The sequence below is a fragment of the Chenopodium album genome, chromosome 27 (genome assembly GCF_948465745.1).
Source record: "Chenopodium album chromosome 27, dcCheAlbu1.1, whole genome shotgun sequence".
Classification (NCBI taxonomy): domain Eukaryota; kingdom Viridiplantae; phylum Streptophyta; class Magnoliopsida; order Caryophyllales; family Amaranthaceae; genus Chenopodium; species Chenopodium album.
The window spans coordinates 28,987,046-29,011,648 of NC_137860.1; the positions used below are offsets into that span (position 1 = coordinate 28,987,046).

Sequence of the window (24,603 nt, forward strand, 5' to 3'; positions counted from 1 at the left end):
GTGACATCATTAAAATTATTATTTTTTTTTTTTGAAACACACATCATTAAAATTATTAATGCTACCAAACCATGCATGCTTAGCTTTTATTTGATTCACATCATTATAAAAAATTATCATTAACAATATAATTTCTGCGTCATTTAAATTATTACTAGTAATATACATTTAAACTCTAATATACGCACCAGTCCATGATACTGATGTCAACTTATCATTACATATAAATTCAATATAAGCCGCGAATGTTCTAAAAGGAGCTTAAAATTGTACTCTTTTTTTTTTTTTTTTTTTTGAAACACAGCTTAAAATTGTACTCGTATGTAGCTATAAGTAGCTTTAATTTTGTTGTATAAATCTAAAATATTTTTGGTGATTGAGTTCGTTGTTGTACGAGGATTATGTGCAGTGTATCTTCTGGATCATAGTTTGATATGTTACTTTATCTTTGAATGTTTATTCTTAATCATATCTCATCATAATTTTTTTTTTTTTTTTTTTTTTTTTTTTTTTTTTGACGGGATCTCATCATAAGCTTAACACAAAGTCTTATATGTGGCTGGCCACACCGTGTGGCCAACCACTATAAGGGTTACTTCGTTAGTGTAATGGGGGTTACTTGGTCAGTGTTAAAGGGGTTACTTTGTCATTTTTATAAAGTGACTCGGACAATGTTATAAGGGTTACCCGGTCGGTATTACAGAGGTTACTTAATTAATGTTATAGGGGTTACTTTAAGTTGTCACACGGTGTGGCCGGCCGCACACAAGACGAGCTGTAAACTTAATACTTAGCAAACCTTAACTCATAAACTTAGAACTTAGCAAATAATATTGAATTAGGTTCTGTTCACATTTACTGAAATGGGTTGAACTGAACTGATTGAAGCTAAACTGAATTGAATTGAACTGAACTGATTGGAGTTGAACTAAACTAAATTGAACTGAATTGAACTAAACTGATTGGAATTGAACTGAATTGAATATTTTATGAAAGAAGGAAATTAGGAGCTGAATAGAATTGAATTGATTGGAGCTTAATTGAAATAAAATTAAGTAAATGTGAACAGACCCTTAGTCTACTTTACATTTTATGGTTTTACTGTTAGTCCACCTACCACAGTCAGCAAAAATTGATATACAAGAATTGTCAAAAAAAACTTCAAAAATTTATACAAAGTGTCAAAAAACTTATATTAAAATTTCAAAAGTCGGGATGTTCAAAACATTTATGAATATATACTTTTTCTATAATCTTTTATTTACAATATAGTTAACGGTCTCATGTAACACATACACTTTGAGGATGGACGAGATAAGATAATATAAATAGCGAACAAATTTATCAAATTATTTGTACAATTTTACACGGGTGTTTTTTTTTTTTTTTTTGACAACTAATTTTACACCCATAACTCTTCACTATTTGTGCGCGCACAAAAAATAAAATAAAAATAATAATAATAAAAAAAAAACTATTCGGTACCGTACCCCTATATTTGGAGGTACCATGGCTTATTTTTAGGTCTTCAAGATATGATTAGACATGGGATTTAGCAACCAGATGAATCCTTTGATACTTACGACTATTTTTTTTTTGACACAATACTTACGACTTTACGAGTAGTTAATTTTGAGAGGAAACTGATTTTATACTCAAAATTGGTTTTAGCACACATCTATAATTTCACAATGGGTATGTCAAAATCAATGAACAACCTTTGCTGTGCTAAAACTCATTTCACAATAATTAAAAAACGTTATTCCTACCTCAGAACACTTGTACATTGTCCCTTCAGATGATCTTTATTCCTTCAAGCAGGCCTTAATTTTTCAATTTATTCCTTAAGTCGATAATCACATGTAATTCATGAATTGAACTATACTTATTGCTGGAATGAATTGGGACTTTTTTTTCTCATAAAATCTTTGAATTGGTGTTTATAACGATTAATTGTAAAGCTAAGGTCTGCGTACTTCCTTTATTTGTTTTTTATTGACATGCTTGGTTAATTGCTTTTTAGTTTGAAAAAAACATAATCACAATGAAATATTGTTGGATTTATCAACATCATCGTACTTCCTTTATTTGTTTTTTATTGACATGCTTGGTTAATTGCTTTTTAGTTTGAAAAAAAACATAATCACAATGAAATATTGTTGGATTTATCAACATCATGCATAAATTTTGTCAACTTTTCTAAATTTTTTCTCATTGATAGTAATGTAATTATTGCATTGACAAATGTGATAACGGAAACATATCAGCTACAAAAGAATGGAAAAAAACATATTTAATTTATTAATTTTTTTATTAGCAATCTAAGGGCCTGTTTACATTTACTGAATTGAGATGAACTGAACTGAACTGAACTGTACTGAAATGGACTGAATTAAGCTGAAATGAATATTTTATTAGAGAAGGAAATTAAAAGTTGAACTGAAATGAAGTGAAGTGAACTGAACTGAACTGAACTGAAATTAAGTAAATGTGAACAGGCCCTAAATAACTCGTATCTACTAGCTTGATCTTAGATTTGTGGCTAATGCACAATATGCAAAAAATAAATTGACATCAAATTTGAATGGGAAATTTGGCAACTGCAACCCTTTAAAGTTTGTATATTGTAAATTGCAGCCATTTAAAAAAAAAATGCAAATTGCAGTCCAATTAAAAGTTCTTATAGATTGTAAATTGCAACCCATTCAACTTTTCCATTAGTTTAGGCGTCGAAAAATATTTTGTTACAGTTTTAGGGGCCATTATAATCCTTAAGAACCCGAATTGATCTTGGAATTAGCAAAAAATTAATGTAAGTACCTCGTTTTGCGTAACAGAAATGTATCGATTTGTGGGCAACTATTTTCTGCTATAAAAATGAGGCATAACGTTAAATTTAAATGGATGCAATTTTATATAGTTTATGACAAAATGACAGCTCTCTTAATTCAACAAAAAGCAAGTTGCTATGCACTTGCTATACTTGCTAGGAGTTGCTACTCCATGCGAAAAAGCAAGTATATCACTACATGTAAGTATGCAACTTCATATATAAAAGTCAGAAATATAATACTTAGGATAAATTTTGAAGTTTATGTGTTTTCAGTCAAAATTGTCAATATTCAACAAATCCAACACCCACTACTAACTATTGAAAAAACTCATTACCATAAACTTGTCTCAATTTGCCAAGTAGGAAAATACAATAACTATCTATCTATCTATTTCATGGAATTGTGAAATGAATGTAAATATTCTCAAGAAATTATAATCATTTTAACGTACACCCCTCACTTTATGGAAGGAAAAAAAAAATGTTAGAATATGTTTTCAATCAAATTGTCTTTTCCAGTGACCCAATTACTCAACCTAATCATCAGCCAATTTTATATTTCCGTGGGTATATTCCTTTTGTTGTATTGAATTATATATGCATACATAATTCTCTATTTCAATACAAAATCTTTAGTTAGTTTTCTTTAGAAAAAATCGATAAATAATATTGGCACAAAAAGTTGTGCATGGGTAAGAGCCACCTGTCAAGATATATTACTATAAATAAGTAGGTGAGACCTCATTAATGAGGACATTAATTACTTCTCTCTAATCTCTCTCTACTTTCTCTCTCTTACTTATCTTCTTTTCTCAAACACTTTCTGACTTAATCATCGGAGTGGTTATCCCCGGATCACCCCGGGGCTAGCTATCTTCTTCTCATTGTCTAGGTTCTCAGCTTGCCGATAGGGGTATCAGAATCTCAAGTCCGAGTTCTTGGTGGAGTCGGGATCAGACAGAAACAAATATCTTCGTGTCTCATATTTTAATAGTGAGCCACGAACGCATGCATAATATATATCACTATTGTTCTTGTTTGTTGATTTCGATTAATTAATCACTATAAACAATAAATTTTTATATTTTTTTGCATATGATAATACATAGTGAATTTCAGATATTACATTAAATAGCCGGATACTTCATTCGTTTGTCTCAATTATAAGCTTGAGCAATAAGAACATGCAGCATAATATCAAAATGAAAAAGGCCAACAAAGCAAGATTATATTCTGCAAGAAGATTTAATTTGACCACTTAATCATGCATTCTTCCTTATTATTTAATTCCTTAAGCTTTTCACACAAATTATTCTCTAAAGCATAAAAAAAAATGTGTACTTATATATATAATTCTTGTACCTCGTATCATCTAGGCATAAACATGCATGAAATTCATGATAAAATATATAATTAATTCCAAATGAATTATTAATTAATAATTATACGTACTCTAGTCTAGTATACGTGCAGCTGCTGCGAAAGACTCAATAAACTGAAATCTTTTTGGTTTTGAAAAACCAATCAAAGTAATTGGTGGGCCTGATTATCTTGCATGGTACACAGTAAGCTGTGGATTTGAATTGGACACTTGGAAAGTTTGTTTCGCAATTATTTTGGTCATTGATTGTATCTTTTTAACGAAAAAAAAAATTTGAAAAAAAAAAAAAATTGTGGTACACCGTGTTGCCCTCTATTATAGAGGTTATTTCATTAGTGTTATAGAGGTTGTTTCATCAATATTACATGGGTTACTTTGTTAGTGTTATAGGGGTTATTCAGTCAATGTTTAGGTTTACTCGATCAGTATTACAGGGGTTATTCAATAAGTGTTATAGGGATTACTTTGTTATTTTACAAGCGGCCACATAGTATGGCTAGACGCATTGTAATTATAATAATAAGAATTCCTTAAAAAAAATAAAAAAAATAAAAAAAACAAAAGCTACAGTAGAGTGATGAAATATCTATTTATTTCAATTTTGTTCTTCATTTAGAGCCTTAAAGGTAGGTTATATATGGGTTTGATTTTTCTCTTTAATAGGGTTCATATTAAGGATATTTATGCAAACTTGAATGCTGTCTTTGTAGTTCAAAGTTGTGGATTCTACTTTCTATTTGACTTTTAGAAGATGTTATTTTTCAACATTTATGTCCTTTTCTTTATTTCCTAATATTTCTTATGACGATTCAATTTATGTTAGCCGATCAAATCATTTTGGGACTAAGATTCTGTTGTTGTTATTGGTGGTAGTGGTTTTATTATTTGGTTATTATTAGGAGTAGATGATTTTATTTTTCATCATTAGGTGATATTATGTGTTTAGCTCAAGCACAGAAAATACTCTATAACAACTATTATTAAAGGTATATATACACACACATATGTATGACATGATTTACATATACTCCCTTCGTTCCTTATTGTTTGCATTATTTGACCCAAAAAATAAACTCTCACAAAGGTGGGTCCATAATGCAAACTAAAAGAGACTGTGGGGGTATGAATGTATTATACTTGAATTTCAATCTAAAGTATTTTAATAGCTTCTGTCTTTCATTCTTTTAACCTTTCAATTAGTTTCAGCTTGAATTTATCTCCTTGAAGAAAAAAAAGACTACAATTAAGTTTTCAATTATCATCTCTAATTAAATTAATGTATTAACTTTTAATTGTACTTGTGCCTATTTATTTGTTTTCTTTAATCGTTTAGTAATCCTTTTACTGTTTGTAAGTACTCGTAATTAATTAAAATTATAGCATTAGCACAGTATATGTTGTTATTTTTGATAGAAGTACAAAATATTGAAGAAAATACTTGCACAAGAACTTGGTGTGAGAATGTGATGTGTAAATTAAGATTTGCAAATCTCCAACTATTCATTAACAATCACCTTAAAATAATCCATCTTTTGGAGGGAAAAAAACATTACCGAATATAAGAATCTTACGAAATGGGCTAGCTAGTACAAAGTTAATAGCCCGAAATGGCCAAGCCTGATTTAGGCCAACTTTGATAAATGGCTTTGAGCCCAAAACAATTCTCCATTCCAAGTACCTCAACTCACGCATTACTACCACTAGTTTGGCCCATATTACATGACTTAAAATAATAAATAAATAAATATAAAAAATATTAAAAAAAAATCCCAGTAGTGGGCTTGGGTTTAGCCTATCAAAATAGGCACTTAGCGTAAATTTTTATGGTGCACGGTGCACCCGAGAGCATCATATTTTTGACATTCCCGGATTTTAGAAAATAAAAAAATATATATATATGATGGCAAAGAAAAAACATAACGAGAAAAAAAAAAAAAAAAAAAAAACGTAGATTTTCAAAAAAAAAAAAAAAAAAAAAAAAAAAAATTATACAATATTATGTAAGTTTAAAATAATTTAAATATAATCAAAGAGTAATGATATATGTAGCTCTTAGGCCTGTATATAGATAATAAATATACATGCTAAAATGGAATTAAGTTAATAAAATTATGCGCAAATTGGTGTACTTAATGTTAATTAATCCTTAATATTCTCCTTTTTAGCTTTTTATACATAGCTCTAAGTGCTATTTTTATCATTTTCCTTGTTCAGAATTAAAAATCGAAAAAACAAAACAAACTCACGTGTACTACTGTACATATATATATATATATATATATATATATATATATATATATATATATATATATATATATATATATATTGATTTAGGCCCTGTTCACTTCACCTTATTTTTTGTTGAGCTGAAATTATTTTTACTGAAACAAAATTATATTTGCTGAACTTAAATTATTTTTACTGAACTTAAATTAATTTTGCTGAACTAAAAATATTTTTGCTGAACTGAATTTTTTTTTTTTTTTTTTTTATTTTCTATTATAATTCTTCTTTAAGCAATTTGAATATTACTGAGCTCAAATTATTTTAACTAAACTGAAATTATTTTTACTTAATATTATTATTTTAAGATGAAGTGATATGCCCTTGATAATATTAATAATCTTTCCACATTATGCATGTGTTATTGTATTAGAATACTCTATTAAAGGTTTATTCAAAGCTAATCTATAATATTCATTATCTATTTGTAATTAGCCTGAAATTCCTCAAGATCAGTAAAGCTTTTTCTCTCGTATGTCTGTGAATGAAGCCAACACGTTGTTGGTGAAACACGTAAATCTATGTGTTTTTTGTTTATCTGCATTTAGTGCTTGTTTCTTTCTCACAACCATTATTACTAGACTAAAATAACATTCCCAACCTTTTGCTTAAAGAATCACCGCCCTTGTGTTATCGTATAAGATTGTTATTCACGAAGTGCAGGTACGGTAAGAAATGTAGTACCACTATGCCTTCAAGGATATCCCTTAAAGTTAGGGTAAGAATCAAGCCCTTGAAGATCGAGTTTATTACTACGGAGTACTATTGTAAAATCATGCAATTTAATTCAACATTCTTTAATTTCAAACATCAATTTCTATCAAAATTTTTGCACAAATCATCATTGAACAAATTCATTATTAAATTGCTAGTCCAACAGCACTTAATGTTATTTCTGCTTGGACGGTGATTCCTCATCAAAAAAGAGAAAAAAAAAAAAATCAAAACATAATGAACTTTGAGAGACGGAGGGAGTACATACTTAATTTCAAATTGAGAAATTTGACAAAAGCTCCCTCCATAAATCATCTCAAATTTCTATAAATTTTAATTGATTTGTGAAAAATTGTCAAAAAAGCACATTAACCTACTGATTGTACCAGTCATTAAATTGCTTTGCCAAAAGAAGTCAAATACACAATTCAAATGAGATTCAGAAGATCACAAAAATCAGAAGAACAATCAAAACTATAGCCGCCCAAAATTAATTAACTGCACATTCATTAATTGCCTCTAAAAAAAGCAAACATTGAAACTTACAAACTACTGCTGATTTGATCTGATCTCATTACATAATTAGCAATTAAAGATCTTCATTATAAGCTAATTAAGCATACAAAATTAATGGTATGCCACCAAACCCTACCTAATTCTGAAAACATAGGGATCAAAATTAGTAAGCAAAATTATAAGTGAGATTTTAATGCAAATTTTGTTTTAGCTAGTTATTGTTGTTGTGTTGTATTGGGTACCTCACCCCAGCTGCTAGTACTCTTTGCTGTTCTATCTGCATCATTTTAAAAGTAATAAACTCAATTAATATTCAAATAAATACAATTTAATGCTTCCTTAATTTGAATACATATACAAGTATGACTTTGACTATTCGATCGAGTATTCTACTCCGTATATCATTTCAATATAATTTCACTAGTCTACATAAGTTAAATTTATTACAACCAATCTAGTTAAAATATTTTAGATATCTATTTAAATGACGTGTTTAATTTGAACTAAAGGGTAACTGTAATTTATTTCAACCTATTACAAAATAAAACGTATGTAGACTTGGTACTTTGGTAGTGACCAAAAATTAAACTCCTCATAAATTTTAACCTACCACTATACAATAATTAAGTCTACTTAATCTTTTCACATTGCATGAATAAGATTATGGATAAGAATTGAAGTTCCTAATTCCTAAAATAGAAACATTCTATAAAAGGTTATACTACACGTCTTTTTTTATTTTTTTTTGAAAGAGATATACGTACGTCTACTACTTAGACTATAATGGTCTTAAAACTTTACTTGTTATAGAAATAAACAAACTAAGCATGAATCAAACTTCACAAGAAATAGTACATACTCAAATTATTTACAATAATCAATTTTATTCGAATCAAAACCCCCCCTCAATAATGAGGTTAAAACGCCCAACTCTTCATTTTTTTTTTTATCAAAAATAAAACTATAGAAACAAGAGAAGTAATGAAATAATGAATTACTCCGTAGAATCGAAGTACAACATACTTGAAAGAGTTCATGCAATTTATTCTTGAGATAGCTGTACTCGTGCTCCAATAGCTCCAATGCTCTTACACATCTAGATTAACACAAAACCAAGACATTAATTTAATATTATTAGAGTATGTATCAATCATTTATTAAATAATTATATTAGTAATAATTCTACTAGTATAATGACACTTAATAACTTTAATCTTTTTACTACAATAAAACATGTTATTATGAAAAGGTGAAAATGAATTAAAGGAAGACGTAAAAAGTCACGAAAAAAGGAAGAGAGAGAATTACCCAGCACGGTTATTTTGTTCGGAAGCAGCGCGAAAGGCAACGCATACATTTCTAACTCTTTTAGCACCTATGCTTGAACTGCTTCCCATAAACTGATTCAAATGCATTCCTATTTTTTTGTAATCTGAAAATTCTCTATCCATTCTTTTTTTATTTTTCAAATTTCATGCAAAAAAGAAATAAAAATCATTAGCTAATAATGAACATAGAAGGTCCAATGTAATAATAATAATAATAAAAAAACTGCTAAATTTGGAAGAGAATAAGACTTGAAATTAGACGAAATGTATGTACTCCGTAAAAAACAATTTAATTAATATACTTCCTCCGTTAATGATTAATTGCAACAAAGGGGTAATATTTGTGAGATATAAAATATTCCTTTGTTGCAATTAACCATTAACGGAGAAAGTATATAGGAGACCTTCACGCCGTGAATTCCTAATGCGTCGAAAAAAAAATAGAAAGAAACTAAATGTTCAACGTAAACATATTGTTCGATCCTTGAACTATCTAGTTAATGTAAACACACAATACTAATTAAGTATATTGTCTATAAAAATGTTTAACTTGTGTGCACAAATTCATCAACCTAATCACAAAATGGTGTTTATAGCTTTATTCATTCATCTCTTTTAGACATGCTTATTATTAATAGAGTTGAAGGGATCACATACCTAAATATATATATCACCATTATTAAAATTTTTTTAAAAAAAAAAAAAGTTTCAAAAATACACTGATTATTAATTTCTTATACTGTACTATAAAATAACCTTACGAAATACAGTCAAAATACTGTAAACTAGCTATTTGAAACTATTTAAACTAGCTAGTGAAATCATTAGATTTTTCATATAGTATAGTTGTAGACTTAAACTTAGCTTCTATATATGCAGTCGGTGTATGTGCATTTAATAACCAAACAATAAATGTACTACTAATTACACATCTATATTCTACTAAAATCAAATTTATAATATAAGAGAAATTAAATAAAGAGAGAAAATTACAGAAAAGTTCTGAGATTTCGGAGAAGTTTCTCAGATTCATGGAAGTAAATATTGACAACTTCAGAAACAAAGTTTGGAGAGCTTTCATCTTGAAGTTGTTGTAATTGTAAGAATTGTTCGTCCAAAACCCCCTAAAAATATAAACAAACGTAAAACATTATATATGTACGTACCAATGTTATACGTGGTACGTAAATGTATACATAGCAAAATTCACGAAACGGACTTAAAAGAAAAGTGTGGAGATTAATAAAAAGAAACGGAAAAAGTATGTATGGTAAGACGTACTTGGTGGAAGAGGAGAGAAAGTAAGCGATTCATATCGGCGCGCAGCTGTTCAGCGGCCAAGCCAAGCATCCACAACGGAAGACCCGTTTTGAAAGATGAATTAAATTACAAACTAATTAGATTAAACTTGGATATGATAATAATAGAAAAGTTGTGTGAATTTTTAGGGGATGGATTTAATTAATTTCTGGAGCCTTTTTAAGGTTGTGTGTGTGTAAGTGTAAGTGGGTGTGGTTTTGAGGGAAGTGTGATATGGAATGGAATGGAAGCGGGAAGAGCGAGGAGAGTGAAGGTGTTATTTATAGGGTGGACCATGTATTTGTGAATAGGGGATGGTCCTTAATTATTTTACATTAATCAAGTTTTCATTATTCCTTTTTTTTTTTTTTATTCTTTTTAATTATTGTTTGTTTGAGTGGATGATTTAGTTAACCACCCCCCAAGTCCCTTGTATTTAGGTGCACCCAAGGGTGTATATAAAGATTTTGGATTGAAATTGATGGTTTTCATTGATTTTAAATAGTTTGATAGATTTGTAACATTTGTTCTATGAGTTTACTATTTTTTCTTGATTGAAAATAAATTATACTTAAAATAGACTATATAACTTTCCATAACTATTTTTCTAATGAAATGAAACCATGTTTGTTGGTTATTTTTTAATTTCAGTGTTTTGACATTTTACTATTCATATACTACCTCCGGTCCAAATTACTCGCAACTTTGGGGTATTATTTGTGAGATATAAAATATTCCAAAGTTGCGAGTAATTTGGACCGGAACTAGTATCATGCTTTAAGTATCTTTGATAGTTTTATATATATATATATATATAAATAACTTATATTAGTAAAAAGACATACTTATATGTGTGAAATCTTGATGAATTCATCTCAAAGGGTGCTTTCATAATTAATAATTTTTTTTAAAAAAAAACCTTACTTGGTGTAATAGGGGCATGTTCTTTTTAGCTTAATTTTAGTTCAGTTAAGTTTCTAATTTTCTTCTCTCATAAATAATTCAGTTCAGCAAATCAGAACATGCCCTAAGGTTGTTATTGTATGGTGTTTGAAGTTATGCATTGACAAGTGTAAAAATTGAAAATTTTCAACTACTTAGGCTTTTTTGGCTGCATATAATATACGAAGTACTTTTATAAATCATACTGGTTTCAACATGCCTAGGTGTAGTATGTATTAAGTGAAATTCGATAACCTTTAAAATGTTTTAATGATCCATGTAAAGATTGTTACAGTGTGTAAAAATTGAATAATCAAGACTTTATTAATTTAGGAAAATTTGATTCTAATAATCAAACCTTTTTGTCAATCAATTTATTTTTAATGATCAAACCTTTTAATTATTATTCAATAATACAACCTTTTTAACTCATTTTACATATGTAGTATTATTACACACCGAGTTTAAACAACACAACACTATGCGATCGTGGATAGTACTCCGTAGTCCGTACCAAACAATCCAACACGGTCCAAAATCCAAATACTCCAAAATGAGTAAAACAAGAACTACTAAAAACATCAGTTTAAGAAGTACAAAGTGAAATTCAAACTAAAAAAAGGGTGTATACTCTAGGAAATGGCTATACTATAGGGAAGAAGAGGGTGTAGCATAAATGTGAATGGTAGAAAAAAGGAAAGAAAGGTAAAAAAAAAAATGGGAAGAAGCGTGAGGCAAAAAGAGCAAAGATCGAGGTAAATGTGGGGTATCAAGCAAACACCATAAAACTACTTTACATAAGTTGTAAGAAGTGTATAAGTATAAACCACCCAGATTGTTGATTGCCTCCAAATGTTAGAAATAAAACGCCGCACTTAATATATAGTTGGTGCATAAAAATAAATTAGACAGCACGCGAGTTTTCCAAGTGCGAGTGAATACAGTATATGGTAATGACATGTAGCCAGCCATTTCTGCACCAACCCCTGCACCTGCGCGCCCTATCTCCCTCTCTTCTCACCGCCTTCTTTCTCTTTATTTCTACTGTCTTTTCACTCATCTTTTCTACTTTTCATTTCCTTCTTTTTCTTGTCACTTTAATTTATACTCCACTATTGATGAACATTTTGTGTTAAATTGGATTTAAAAAAAAAAAAAAAGATTAAATCCCAAGTCATGCACAGTTTTGATGTATTAGAGCTGAATTTATTAGAGCTGAATTAAAATAAACTGAATTGGACTGAAAATAATCGTATGAGAACAGGCCCTAAGTCATGATATATTGTTAATCACAAAGTCTTATATGTGGCTGGGCATACCGTTTGGCTAGAGTTATTTCGTTAGCGTAATAAGGGTTACTTGATCAGTGCTAAAGGGGTTACTTCGTCAGTACTATAGAATTACTCAGTTAGTGTTATAGGAGTTACTCAATTACGAGTAGTATTATAGAGATTACTTAATTAGTTTTATATGAATTACTTTATTCTTTTATAGATGGCCACACAAAATGGGCTAAATTTTAATTAATTCCTAGCATTCGCTTTATTGATCCCCCGAAATAGTAGGCTTCATTCGTTGATAGTCAGACTGTCATGGTTTATAAATTGTCTACTTTTACTTGACATTTCTGTACTTATCGTTCAGGATTTTTGGACTTGACGTGTGTCTTTTTCTTATTGTCTTTTACTAACCAAAAAGAGTGGCAATTAACTCACTAATCTTAATCAACTAGAGTTCTTGTTGTGTAATTGTATAACCAACTAGAATATTACAATATGTAAGACGAATTCATGAAATTATAACTTTACAATATAAGCCTTGAATACTAGTGGTAGTAGTGGAGTACTAATTCCATAGTTCTTTTTTTTTTAAAAAAAAAAGAGTTATACTTTTATGAAGAAAAGAGGACAATTTTTTTTTTCCATATCCAACTTTTTAAGAACAAGGTATTCCATTTTTTTAAATTTGTAAGAGCAAATGTACATTAATTACAAGTTAAGTAGAATTTTCACATGGTCACACCAACCTAAATTCTCAAATGCATGCATGTCTATAACAATAGATAATTACTTAATTAGATCTTCAATAGAACATATATTTATTGAAATAAAGCTCGAATGTGACATGTAGATGATCGGGTGTTCATGCCTTACACATTAAATTGTTGTTATTAATTAAACTTAACTTGGAATTATATGTAGATCTAGTGCTAACACAACAAAAATCTATACATGAAAACAATAATTAACATGATGAACAAAAAAAAAAAAAAACTTTCTTACTATGCAATTATCCTATATTCGATCTACATGCAAAGTTTTGGATTAATTTTGTAACACCATATATATTAAAATGAATGAGACCAAATAAGAAAACATGTTGTATGATTTATCTGAAATGTGAACTCTAATTATAGCTCACACAAACTATATGCTTCCTTTATTCCTTAAATATAATGTTAAGGTTTTAAATACCTTTCCACTAATATTACAGCATAGTTTAAACTTAAAGAATTTGGTTTTAAAACTTTGATGGTGTTGTGGGGGACTCGAGTGATGTTGGAGCTAAAATTCCAGGTGTCAATCATTATATATGCATGTTTTTGGGTGATTGACAATTTGACATTACCTCAAATTAGGAAATATGGGAGAATATATTTATGCGGGTCACAGGCTCACACTTGACAAGAAGCATAAATATTTAGGACTACCATATTGGATATCATCATGCATACTAAACATTCTTGTTAGGGTTTTTTTTTTATTTTTTTATTATTTATTTTTTTCCATGTATAACTTTTTAATTGACAATTTAGATAATGAAGATAAGTTTGAATTTTCTAACCAGAAGTTGTCCTAAATCCATAGAGAACAACATGCACAAATTAAAATATAGAATCACATATAACAATAACGAGGATAACAATAGCACACAACCACAAAAGCAATACGAGTAATAATAATAAATGATGTAATACTTGTATATATAAGACGTGTTCACATTACTGAACTGATCTGATTGGAGCTGAACTGAATTTAACTGAATTGAATAGAGCTGAAATGAATATTTTACGATAAAAGGAAATTAGGAGTTAAACTGAATTTAACTGAACTGAATAAAGCTGAAATTAATATTTTATGAGAGAAGGAAACTAGGTTTTGAACTGAACTGAACTGATTGAAGCTGATTGGAACTGAACTGATTGGAACTGAACTGATTGGAACTGAAACTGAATTAAACTGAACTGAACTAAACTAAACTAAAATTAAATTGAAGTGAACAGATACCTTGAACAATTAAAAAAATCAATTTTTAAGATACAATAGATCAGAGAATACCTTAGCTTCTTTATAATAAAGCTAGGTTTGTGTTACTTCTATTACTCAGTAGCTACTAACGTGGTTGAACCTCGGAAGTGCTACAAAGCTTTATCAATTAGGTCATATATACCTAGCTCATGCTCATCAACAGTTTGAAGTTCACACTAGTCGAATTACAATTTAATTTTCGCAAAACTTGTACTGTATGTGTTGACGTGTGATAGAGTAAAATTCGATCAACTTATTGCAGAATAAATTTCAAAATATAATTAAACACCACCACCATATATAATTATATATACTGAATAATGTTGGATATTCAGAAAACATAAATCAACTTGTTGAATAATAATCCTAATGTAAAACAACAATATGATACTCCATCCAGTAATGAAACAATGATGAAAAACAATAGTTATGTTATCTTCAGCAAGCAAAAAGGGAGCACCAGCATGTAATTAATTAAGCAATCATATGATAAAATAATTAAGTTTATGAAAGAGAGATGGATTGTTAATTATTATATGATAATAATATGATTATTATATAGTGCAATTTCATATGATATGGCCGGTTGTCGGAGCAAATTGTTGAAGAGCATGCACAAAACCCTAGTGTAAAAAATGATGGGTGTAGGTTTATTTTGTACACAAGTTAAAAAGGAAGCATGTTCATTTGTTTACTTACTCCTAGATTGTGCCTTATTTGAAAAGCATGCTTTGTATTGACGTTACAAAAAGTCTTCATTTTTACTCCACAATTGTGTGCTTACTACTATTTCTAATTATTTTATTAATTTCATTGAACCTGATTTAGTATGATATGATTTAGTCATTTAGTGTAATATTTGTCTCAATACATGGTTTTTTAAAAATCATATAAGGCTCCCTGGGATTAATTTGAGTTATTTCTAATGTTACTATCGATTCATTATTGTGAAATAATCTCACTCGAGACCTAATATTACAACTATATATACAATTAGTCAATTATTCTCTTTCGTTTAATATGTAGATACTTACAAAGTTACAATATTATATGTGATATAGTATCATCACACATTCACACAAAACCAATCTCACCTCCCAAGCTTATGTTATCTTCATGTTTTTCCATTACCATCCATTACTACTTGAGAGGTGGTATTAGGTAGGAATGAATATCTACGAAAAAATAATAGACAATATATAGGGGTCATATTGAGTGATTTTCTTTCCAATTGTACATACAAATTAACTCTCATTACTATTGTTTATAACTGATTATCAAACCGATCATCGTGAGGTTCTGGCCTAATGACAAAGATTGATACGGTAACATTTATAACGCTATTATAGGGCAGGTTCAAATCTCCCTTCTCGATTAGTAAATTGTAATTTGGTATGCCCTATTAAGCATGCATTAGTTGAAGTCAGCTTATTATTGGGAGAATAAATGGGGAATGTTTAGTGTAAAGCAAAGCACTTTTAAGGCGTTAATATCCATGAATAAACAAGCTTAATTTTAGTTAATTACAGCATAGACTTCATAATCATTCTTTTTCAACCCCTTCTTTGCTTATGTACTGTAGGCATTATTTCCACTAACTTTTGATGACTTATTATTTGGACCTTGATTTTCTGAATCTTGCAGTAAAACCCATATAGGTTTCTAATTTATTATTATTAAATTTTAAATAATGCACGATTTGTATTGTTTATGGATTTTTTTTAATTATAGCTATATATATATATATATATATATATATATATATATATATATATATATATATATATATATATATATATATATTGTATGTTTATTTGTAGTTTGTGAGGAATTAATAGATCAATTAGATTAGTCTAATTGCTGATTAGTGATAGTGATGACTCATTGCTCGAGAGAGTATGATTACCTCTTCCACTTAGTAGGGTAGTAAATAATAGGAGTATTACTAGCCATCTTTATAATCCTTAAAACATGGCATAATTTTGGAAGTTTTATTTGGTAAATAGTTTGTACTAACTTTTACTTTATTCAAGTCTCAATCTTAGTCGGTAACAACCAACAATCAATCAATGTACTACAAATGTGTACACAATTAAGCTTCAACTTACCCTTAACTTTAATTAAACATAATATACATAGATGAAGTAGATAAATTTCATTCAACTGCTTGAAGTACGTGCTCCATCAATTTGAATTGGTGAGTGATTGAGTCGGTTCAATCACATGCATTTAGGAAAGTTTTACCCTCACTAAGATAATGGATGGATAGCCATCAAGAGTAAGGTGGCCTATTCAAAATTTGTACCAAAAAAAGTTTATTATTGACGCGTCGATAAATTTTAAAACGTTAGCATTTCATATATATTAATAAACTAATAAAGTTAAGGTATCAATTGATTGTTGGTGCAATGTTAATTGGGGTTGCACTTAATAGGGAGACTGGGACTGAAACCTAACCATTTAGAACTGAACTCCGAATTCAAATTAGCCCAAAAAGTAAATCGAGTGAGAATACCAAAAAAAAAAAAAAAAAAAAAAAGTTAAGGTGGAAAGGTCTATCATATTTAGTAATCGAATAGCCTAAAAATTATAAAATAATTTCAGTTCAGTAAAAATAATTTCATATCAGTAAAAATCAATAACTTTAAAGAGGAAATATAATAGAAAATCTGGAAGAAAAAAAAAAAGTAATGTAAAGAAGTGTAATTGAAAATAAGTAAAAATAATTTTATTTCAGTTAAAATAAGGTAAAATAAACGAGACATAAATTAAAAAGAAACGGAGGGGAATTTTGAGTTTTGATTAATTTGCATAATTTGAGCTTACGGCCTCAAATTTTGGGCTTCAAGTTTCAAATTTTGGGTTTCGAATCTCAGGTTTTGGGCTTTGGGTCTCATACTTTCAATTTGAAGTCTTAGATTTGGATACTTGTATTTGTTTTGAGTTATATTCTATAAATTGCTTGTACATTATAGACTTTTTGTCTCAAATTCTAGGTTCTGTTTTTTACATTTTTGAATTTATGGCCCGTTTATCATCCACATTTAGTTGTGACATGTTACACAAAAAAAAAAAAAAAAAAAAAAAAATCTTGTTTTACTAATTCGTTATAGATATTTACAGATAGAATAGATATTTCACGTTGAGGAAATATCAAAATTTCTTTGCCTCCATTCAAATTTGAACGGTAACAAACCGTTAGATTATGATATGTATATTCTCCATCACAAACTTACATCAAAATGTAGAAACAAACTATGTGGATTTTGCTTAGACTCACAAACTTGATGATGGTACAACTAGTTAACATGTGATTGTGTGGGGTTTTATGGAATTCAGTAGTTTGGATTTATCTTTGATTTTAAAAAAATTTAATGGCCGCAATTTGAGATAAAGTTAGCTAAGGGTGGTTTAATGTAGATTGATAAAGGATAAATAAAGTTAAAAGACCAATTCAATCAAAATCTTAAATTAATGACTTTCAAAAAAAAAAAATCTTAAATTAATGGTTGAGGACCTTGAGGTCTAAGTTAAAGGACCAACTCAACTCAGCGTGATAGAGTATAAACATATTCATGTGTATTATATTTTGTTACCAAGTTAAATAATCAACTCAACCAAAAGTTTAAGATTATGATTGAGGTCTAAGAATGTGTTTTATACTCTATCAAATAATTTTTTTTGTTTTAGCATGAGGTCAAGTCTAAGTAACCAAACTCTTAAAGTCCTAATAAGCCATTCTTCTTTTCTTAAATGCTTATTGACTATTAAATTGGATGACAACCTATTAGGCTATCACCAATGACAATTGACAATAGATAAAGTCCAATATAAAAAATAAAAAAAAATAAAAAAATAAAAAAATAAAAAAGAAAGAAAAAAAAATTTTGGCTACTAGTGAACATAATTAATTAAAAATCAGATAGATACGACACAACTATAATTTTATAAAGAATTTTTCTTACTATAAGATCGTATGAATATGGTACATACTACATATGTAGCTAACCATCAAATCAAGGAGATTGTGATCAAAATTTTGTGGTCAATTTTAATCTCTCTATAACAAAGTTACACAAATATACCTCATTATGATAACAAAAGAAGTAATGCATCCAATTGCAAAATGTGTTCTTTGTTTTCCTCAAGTTTATATTCCATCATTTTCAAATGCCAAACGCTGTTTGTGAACCTCAGTTGGTAACTTGACATCCTTGGCTAAACCAATTAGTTGAAGAAATTTGATGGTATACCAGGTCATATCAAATTGCCACCATTCCAAACCATGCCTAGCCGAGTATTCAAAAGCATGATGATTATTGTGCCAACCTTCCCCAAATGAAAGTAATGCCACCCACCTGAAATTTCATATTATTGGTCACAAAATCAATTAATTAAGGCTAGTGATGGACTGGTATGTATGATGTTAAGGGCCAGTTCACATTTACTGATTGAAGCTGAACTGAACTGAACTGGATTGATTGGAGCTAAACTGAAATGAATAGAATTATATTGAATTGAATATTTTATGAGAGAAAGAAATTAAGAGCTGAACTGATTGAAGCTGAACTGAACTGATTGGAGTTGAAATGAGCTGAACTGAAATTAAGCTGAAGTGAACAGACCCTAAATAGATTTATATATACGAAGTAGTAGATTTATAATTCATAAATTGCAATATTGTAATAACAGAATCAAATAAATTACCAATTATTTCTTGACAAATCACCAGTATTCCAAGCTTGAGTTCCCCATACATGACTAGCAGAATTCACGAACCATGTTATGTGATATACCCATGCAGTCCTTACTCCCTGCACCACCACAATAATTTTCTTAAATAGTTGAACTTCAAAAAATAAAGATTATTGTTTAATTTGACAAAATCGTTAATTAAGGATTATAATGGTATAGTCTAATTGAAAATCTTGACATGATCAGATACACTTTTGTGTCCTTATAGTCTCGTTAAATTAACATCTAACTCATTAAAGTAGATTAAATCGTTATTGAATCCAATCCATTAATCGTGACTTAAAAACTTTTTTTTTTTTTTTGTACATGCTGATTCGTGTGCATCATGTCACCAATCACTTAAGGTGATTAAACCATGATAGTCATGTGCCAAAACAACTTGTACTTGCCACTAGTAAGCTAAGGTCTAAGGGTGGCCACCTTTGCACTATTTTTTGTGATTGAAAATTGATTGAAGAGGAAAAAAATGTTGCGGGAATATGTGCTTACCATTCCCCAAACGAGGTAGGGAAATCCTCCAAATGCATAAAGTAATCCTGCCAACATTAGTGGGTGAAAAATGTATGTACTCCTCATAAATCTGTAAAATGGTTGCTTCTCTAGGTCTCCTACATTGTTTGGCTCACCACACTGCAAAGTGAAAAATAATCTTGATATTATTAAATTTTACTCGTATTATAGTCATCTTAATAACATACAACCAAGAGAAATTCGGTTAACTGTTACACATGAAGTAAGGAGTACGGAGTACTAAACAACTAATTAGTTAACCAATAAATACGACAATAAAAGTCACAAGTCATAACATACATTGAAAAGAACTTAATAATAAGTAATAAATAAAAACAACTAATTCGTATGGCATCGCTGTAGTTTTTTGTTTTTTGATTTTTTTTATATTTTATATGTCACATAATGAATCAAAAATTATTTAAACTTATTACAACCCTGATAATTTTGAAAACTGTTTAATTTTTTATTTAAAAAAAAAAAAGAAAAAGAAAAAGAAAATAATGCCAAACAAGTTAATGTGCATTTGAATAGTTAAGAAAATTTTGTCAATCAACTAACCAAGATATTGAAATTATACAGCCTTAATTGAATTGTCCAACAAGGAAAAATTTAATTATCTTTCTCAATTTTGTCATTATATGATAATGTGGTGAGAAGGTGGTAATCAAGATATCAATTTAGGTAATCTTTAGCCTTTTTTTTTTTTTTTTATTTATCAAATTATCTTTTGGAAAAAAAAAAAAAATATTAGTAGTAAAGTCGTATATATGTATGTATATCATGTATTCCCAAACTATTCCTTTCGATAGTAGAATACTAGGTTAGATCCCGTGCCATGCACGGTAATTTCAATATTTTTAATACAATTATTTTACAATAAAAAATAATATCAAATTGCAAAATAGGATGAAAGTTCTGTAATTACAATTTTTTTGAATTTTTAAAGAAAACAGAGGAAGAAATGCATGCACGACTAATAAAAATAACCATGGATTACATTACAAAGTTATAGATAATATTACATTATTGTATTATATGACTTTGTTCCCGTCATAAAATAAATAAATATATAAATCTTTGTTGAATGTGTAAAAATGAATATACTTGCCAAATAGAAAAGAAATATTATTGTAAAGTAAGTATTTAACTAAATACTTCTCTAAGAAGCTTTGAAAAAAAAAAGAAAAAAAAAATAAAACCTATTGGAGGGAAAATTTTTAACCAGGATATGACAAGTGTCATTTCTGGTTTCGCCTTTAGTATAGGTATATTGATACATTACCCTTTCGGTTACAATTTTAGCGTCAAACATCCAATTCATGTGGCTGAACCAAAATCCTTCAAGTGGGCTATGCGGATCTTGCTCCGAATCACAAAATTGATGGTGGTACCGGTGTGTGCTCACCCAATCAATTGGATTTCCCTGAAAAAATATCAATAATCAAATTAAAGCAAACCAATCGTAAGAGAGAGAGAAAAAAAAATTACGGAATATAATTTGGTGGATAGATAAATTGTTGTTGAGAGACTTGTGAAAGTATAACAGAGGAAATACTAAATTAATGATTCTACACTTGTCATTTTTCGAGAATTATAACAATGTGACAACTAATTTTAGTACAGTTTCAACATTACCAACCTGAAGGGCTAATGCTCCACAATAAGCAAAGACGTACTCGAGCCATTTTGGTAGCTTGAAGCTCTTATGAGCCAAATTCCGATGAAACGAAAGACAAATACCCAACAATCCCGTAGCAAAATACAAAACCACGGCCACCCAAAATGCACCCCAATTAAACGTAAATGGTGCAAAAAGTGCTAACCCATGCATCATAACAACCGCACCTAAATTCCCAATTGATATAGAATCCCATTTTCCTTCAACTAGTACATTCTTTGGACTCTTCACGACAACGTCCGACCACCAAATCCTATGGGAATACGACTCCAACCCCGGTGTTGAAATGGCCGATAACCTTGTCGTCCTCTTACTTCTTGTTGCCTCATTATGAGCATTGTTTGATGACTCTCCATATAGGCAAATGGGTGTTTGAGTTGTTAATGCTAAGCCCTTGGAAAGGCTATGTTTCGAAATGGGTAGTTTGAAGTTGTAACGTAGAGTTGTACTAGATTGTGGTTTGTTGAGGTAAATGGAAGATTGGTTGATTAGTTTGGAGTTTGGGGTTGATGCAATGAGAGCCATGAAAAGGGTGTACTTGTGAGTTTGTGGCTATGTTGGGTTTTATGAGGGTTTATGCCGAATAGCGCGATTTTTATTTTATTTTAATTTTTTTTATTGATTGAGAAATGAGGTTGTGGTAACGTTTTCGTGGTTGGAGTTTTTGAGAGTGAAAGATCAAGTGGTTTAACTTGCGTGGATTGATAAGGATGAGATTTTGTTTTTGACTAGAAATTATAACCATTTCATCATTCTCATGCGTAGAGAATACAAATTTTATGTCCCATGATTATCTATGTTATTATTAAGTATCTTATTACGTATTTTAATATACTGTGTGGCGAGAAAAAAGTAAATGTAACATGGATAAATTTTGTGATATTATGGGTAACTTTTGATAGTTTAAGGGTATCTTTGCGAGAATAAAAGTACTGGGTAGTATAGGTAACTTTTGATTGTTTAATGGTGATTTAGTGATGATAAAAATAACTGGGTAATAAGGGTATCTTTTATGAAACTAAGAGTAACTTTTGTGATAATATGGGTAACTTTTGGTATGCAATAACCGGACGTATTGTATACCCAATACAAGTAACAGCTTATTGAAACTAATTGAGGATTTAATTCAAAAACCCCCTAATTATTAAGATCCCAACTCAATTTGGTGGATGGGTTATGGGTAGTGGATATCTACTTTAATGGTTGATTGGTAGGGTGGCTATCAAGCTATATTCGTATTGGTGGGTACGCAGTGGATATTCACTTGGACAGTGTATGGATGAATATGAACTTTAGATTTGTACTTGTGTGGATGATGCATCTGTGGTGACTTGCTGTGGGTACATATTGAACAAAATAGCAGAGGAAGAGAAAATTGAGAGAAAACAAGTAAAATTAATTTTGGTATTTTTGATTATGAGATGATAATTTACAAAAGGAAGCAGAAGAAGAATATATATCAAAGCAAGCTACAAGAAACTTCTAGAAAGAGTTTGTTACAAAATAACAAACTTTCTAACAAACTTCCCACTATCTAACAAACTTGCCACATCAGCAAGATAGCTCAACACCCCCCCCCCCCTCAAGAATGACTGGGAGCAGAGAAACCAGTCCATTCTTGAGATGGAGCATGAATAACCAAACCAATTTTAGAAGCCAAGACACGATGTTGATCAGTCCCTAATGGCTTAGTCATAATGTCTGCAAGCTGTAATGCAGAAGAAACATGCTGTAACTGCAAAATACCAGACCGAACTGCTTCCCTAACATAATGCACATCAAGTTTTTGATGTTTCCTTCGAAGATGCTTAGTTCTTTCATGGAAGCAAGGATTCTCAGCTATATGCTGAGCTGAAATATTATCACAATGAAGTGTAATTGGTGTAGGAACATCAACATGTAGTTCAGCTAGCAGTCTTTCAAGCCAAATAATTTCATCTGTAGTCTGACTCATGCTTCTATATTCAGCTTCAGTTGAGCTTTTAGAAACCACCTTCTGCTTCTTTGTTTTCCAAGAAATCAAAGAATTACCCAAGAACACACAATATCCTGTAAGAGATTTGCCAGAATCATCACAGGCACCCCAATCTGCATCACAAAATGCAGATAAAACAAGAACAGAATTGACAGGGTAGAACAATCCCAAATTCACTATACCCTTCAAATATCTAAGAACATGATGGGCTGCATTAAAATGAGGAATCCTAGGTGAAGCCAAAAACTGACTCAGTTGTTGCACAACATATGAAATATCTGGCCTTGTCATGTTCAAGTACAACAATTTCCCAATTAGCCTTCTATAAATTTCAGGATCTTGCAACAAATCCCCTTCAAAATTGCTTAATTTCAGTCCTTTTGGAAAAGGAAAAGTAGCTGGCTTGCAATTCAACATATTTTGATCAGCAAGAAGATCCAAAATATACTTCCTTTGATTCAATAAAACACCAGAATCTGATCTTGAGACTTCAATTCCAAGAAAATATTTCAGAGAACCTAGATCCTTGATAGTAAAAGCAGAATGCAGGGCTGTTTTCAGATCAGATATAACACCAGAATCATTCCCAGTAAGCAATAAGTCATCCACATAAGCCACAAGAACTGTGAATGAATGATCTTTTGTCAAAGTAAACATGGAATAATCTTGTTTTGATTGAACAAAACCCCAACCAATCAGAAACTTAGTCAACTCCTGATTCCAACACCTAGAAGCTTGCTTAAGACCATAAATTGATCTATTTAATTTGCAAACTTCACCAGGCTTGGCTTTAGTATAACCTGGAGGTGGAGTCATATACACCTCCTCTTCAAGAAAGCCATGCAAGAAGGCATTGTTGATATCTAACTGCTGAATATCCCAGTTCTTTACTGCAGCAAGAGCTAAAATAACCCTAACTGTAGTTAACTTTGCCACTGGACTAAAAGTGTGTTTATAGTCCTTGCCAGAAATTTGCTTATCACCCCTTGCAACTACCCTTCCTTTACATCTTTCAACTTCACCATTTGGCTTAAACTTGGTTTTGTAAACCCATTTACACCCAATTGCCTTTTTACCA

General features: G+C 29.9%; 2 protein-coding genes across 2 annotated transcripts; both read right to left on the minus strand.

Moving 5' to 3' along the window:
• Window positions 1–7,718: 7,718 nt before the first annotated feature.
• Window positions 7,719–10,589, minus strand: LOC145621290 (pseudo histidine-containing phosphotransfer protein 6-like). Its single transcript, XM_081676034.1, has 5 exons — window positions 10,337–10,589; window positions 10,049–10,179; window positions 9,036–9,179; window positions 8,751–8,823; window positions 7,719–8,004 (listed from the first exon to the last, which is right to left on the minus strand). Exons 1-5 carry the CDS (start codon window positions 10,403–10,405, stop codon window positions 7,939–7,941), a joined length of 483 nt encoding a protein of 160 aa, XP_081532160.1. The 5' UTR covers window positions 10,406–10,589; the 3' UTR covers window positions 7,719–7,938.
• Window positions 10,590–18,529: 7,940 nt separating this feature from the next.
• Window positions 18,530–22,130, minus strand: LOC145619414 (palmitoyl-monogalactosyldiacylglycerol delta-7 desaturase, chloroplastic-like). The gene is made up of 5 exons (XM_081674097.1): window positions 21,512–22,130; window positions 21,155–21,295; window positions 19,849–19,989; window positions 19,312–19,418; window positions 18,530–18,962 (listed from the first exon to the last, which is right to left on the minus strand). Exons 1-5 carry the CDS (start codon window positions 22,073–22,075, stop codon window positions 18,755–18,757), a joined length of 1,161 nt encoding a protein of 386 aa, XP_081530223.1. The 5' UTR covers window positions 22,076–22,130; the 3' UTR covers window positions 18,530–18,754.
• Window positions 22,131–24,603: the final 2,473 nt, after the last annotated feature.

Excerpts from the sequence above, each read along its gene's own strand:
- LOC145621290 (XM_081676034.1), bottom strand. The coding sequence starts at position 10,405 with ATGCTTGGCTTGGCCGCTGAACAGCTGCGCGCCGATATGAATCGCTTA. Across the intron at positions 10,180-10,336 it reads TTTCTCTCCTCTTCCACCAA|GGGGTTTTGGACGAACAATT; the intron begins GTACGTCTTACC and ends TTATATTTTTAG. Across the intron at positions 8,824-9,035 it reads GAACAAAATAACCGTGCTGG|ATGTGTAAGAGCATTGGAGC; the intron begins GTAATTCTCTCT and ends GTGTTAATCTAG.
- LOC145619414 (XM_081674097.1), bottom strand. The coding sequence starts at position 22,075 with ATGGCTCTCATTGCATCAACCCCAAACTCCAAACTAATCAACCAATCT. Across the intron at positions 21,296-21,511 it reads GTGGAGCATTAGCCCTTCAG|GGAAATCCAATTGATTGGGT; the intron begins GTTGGTAATGTT and ends ATATTTTTTCAG. Across the intron at positions 19,990-21,154 it reads CTAAAATTGTAACCGAAAGG|TGTGGTGAGCCAAACAATGT; the intron begins GTAATGTATCAA and ends TTCACTTTGCAG.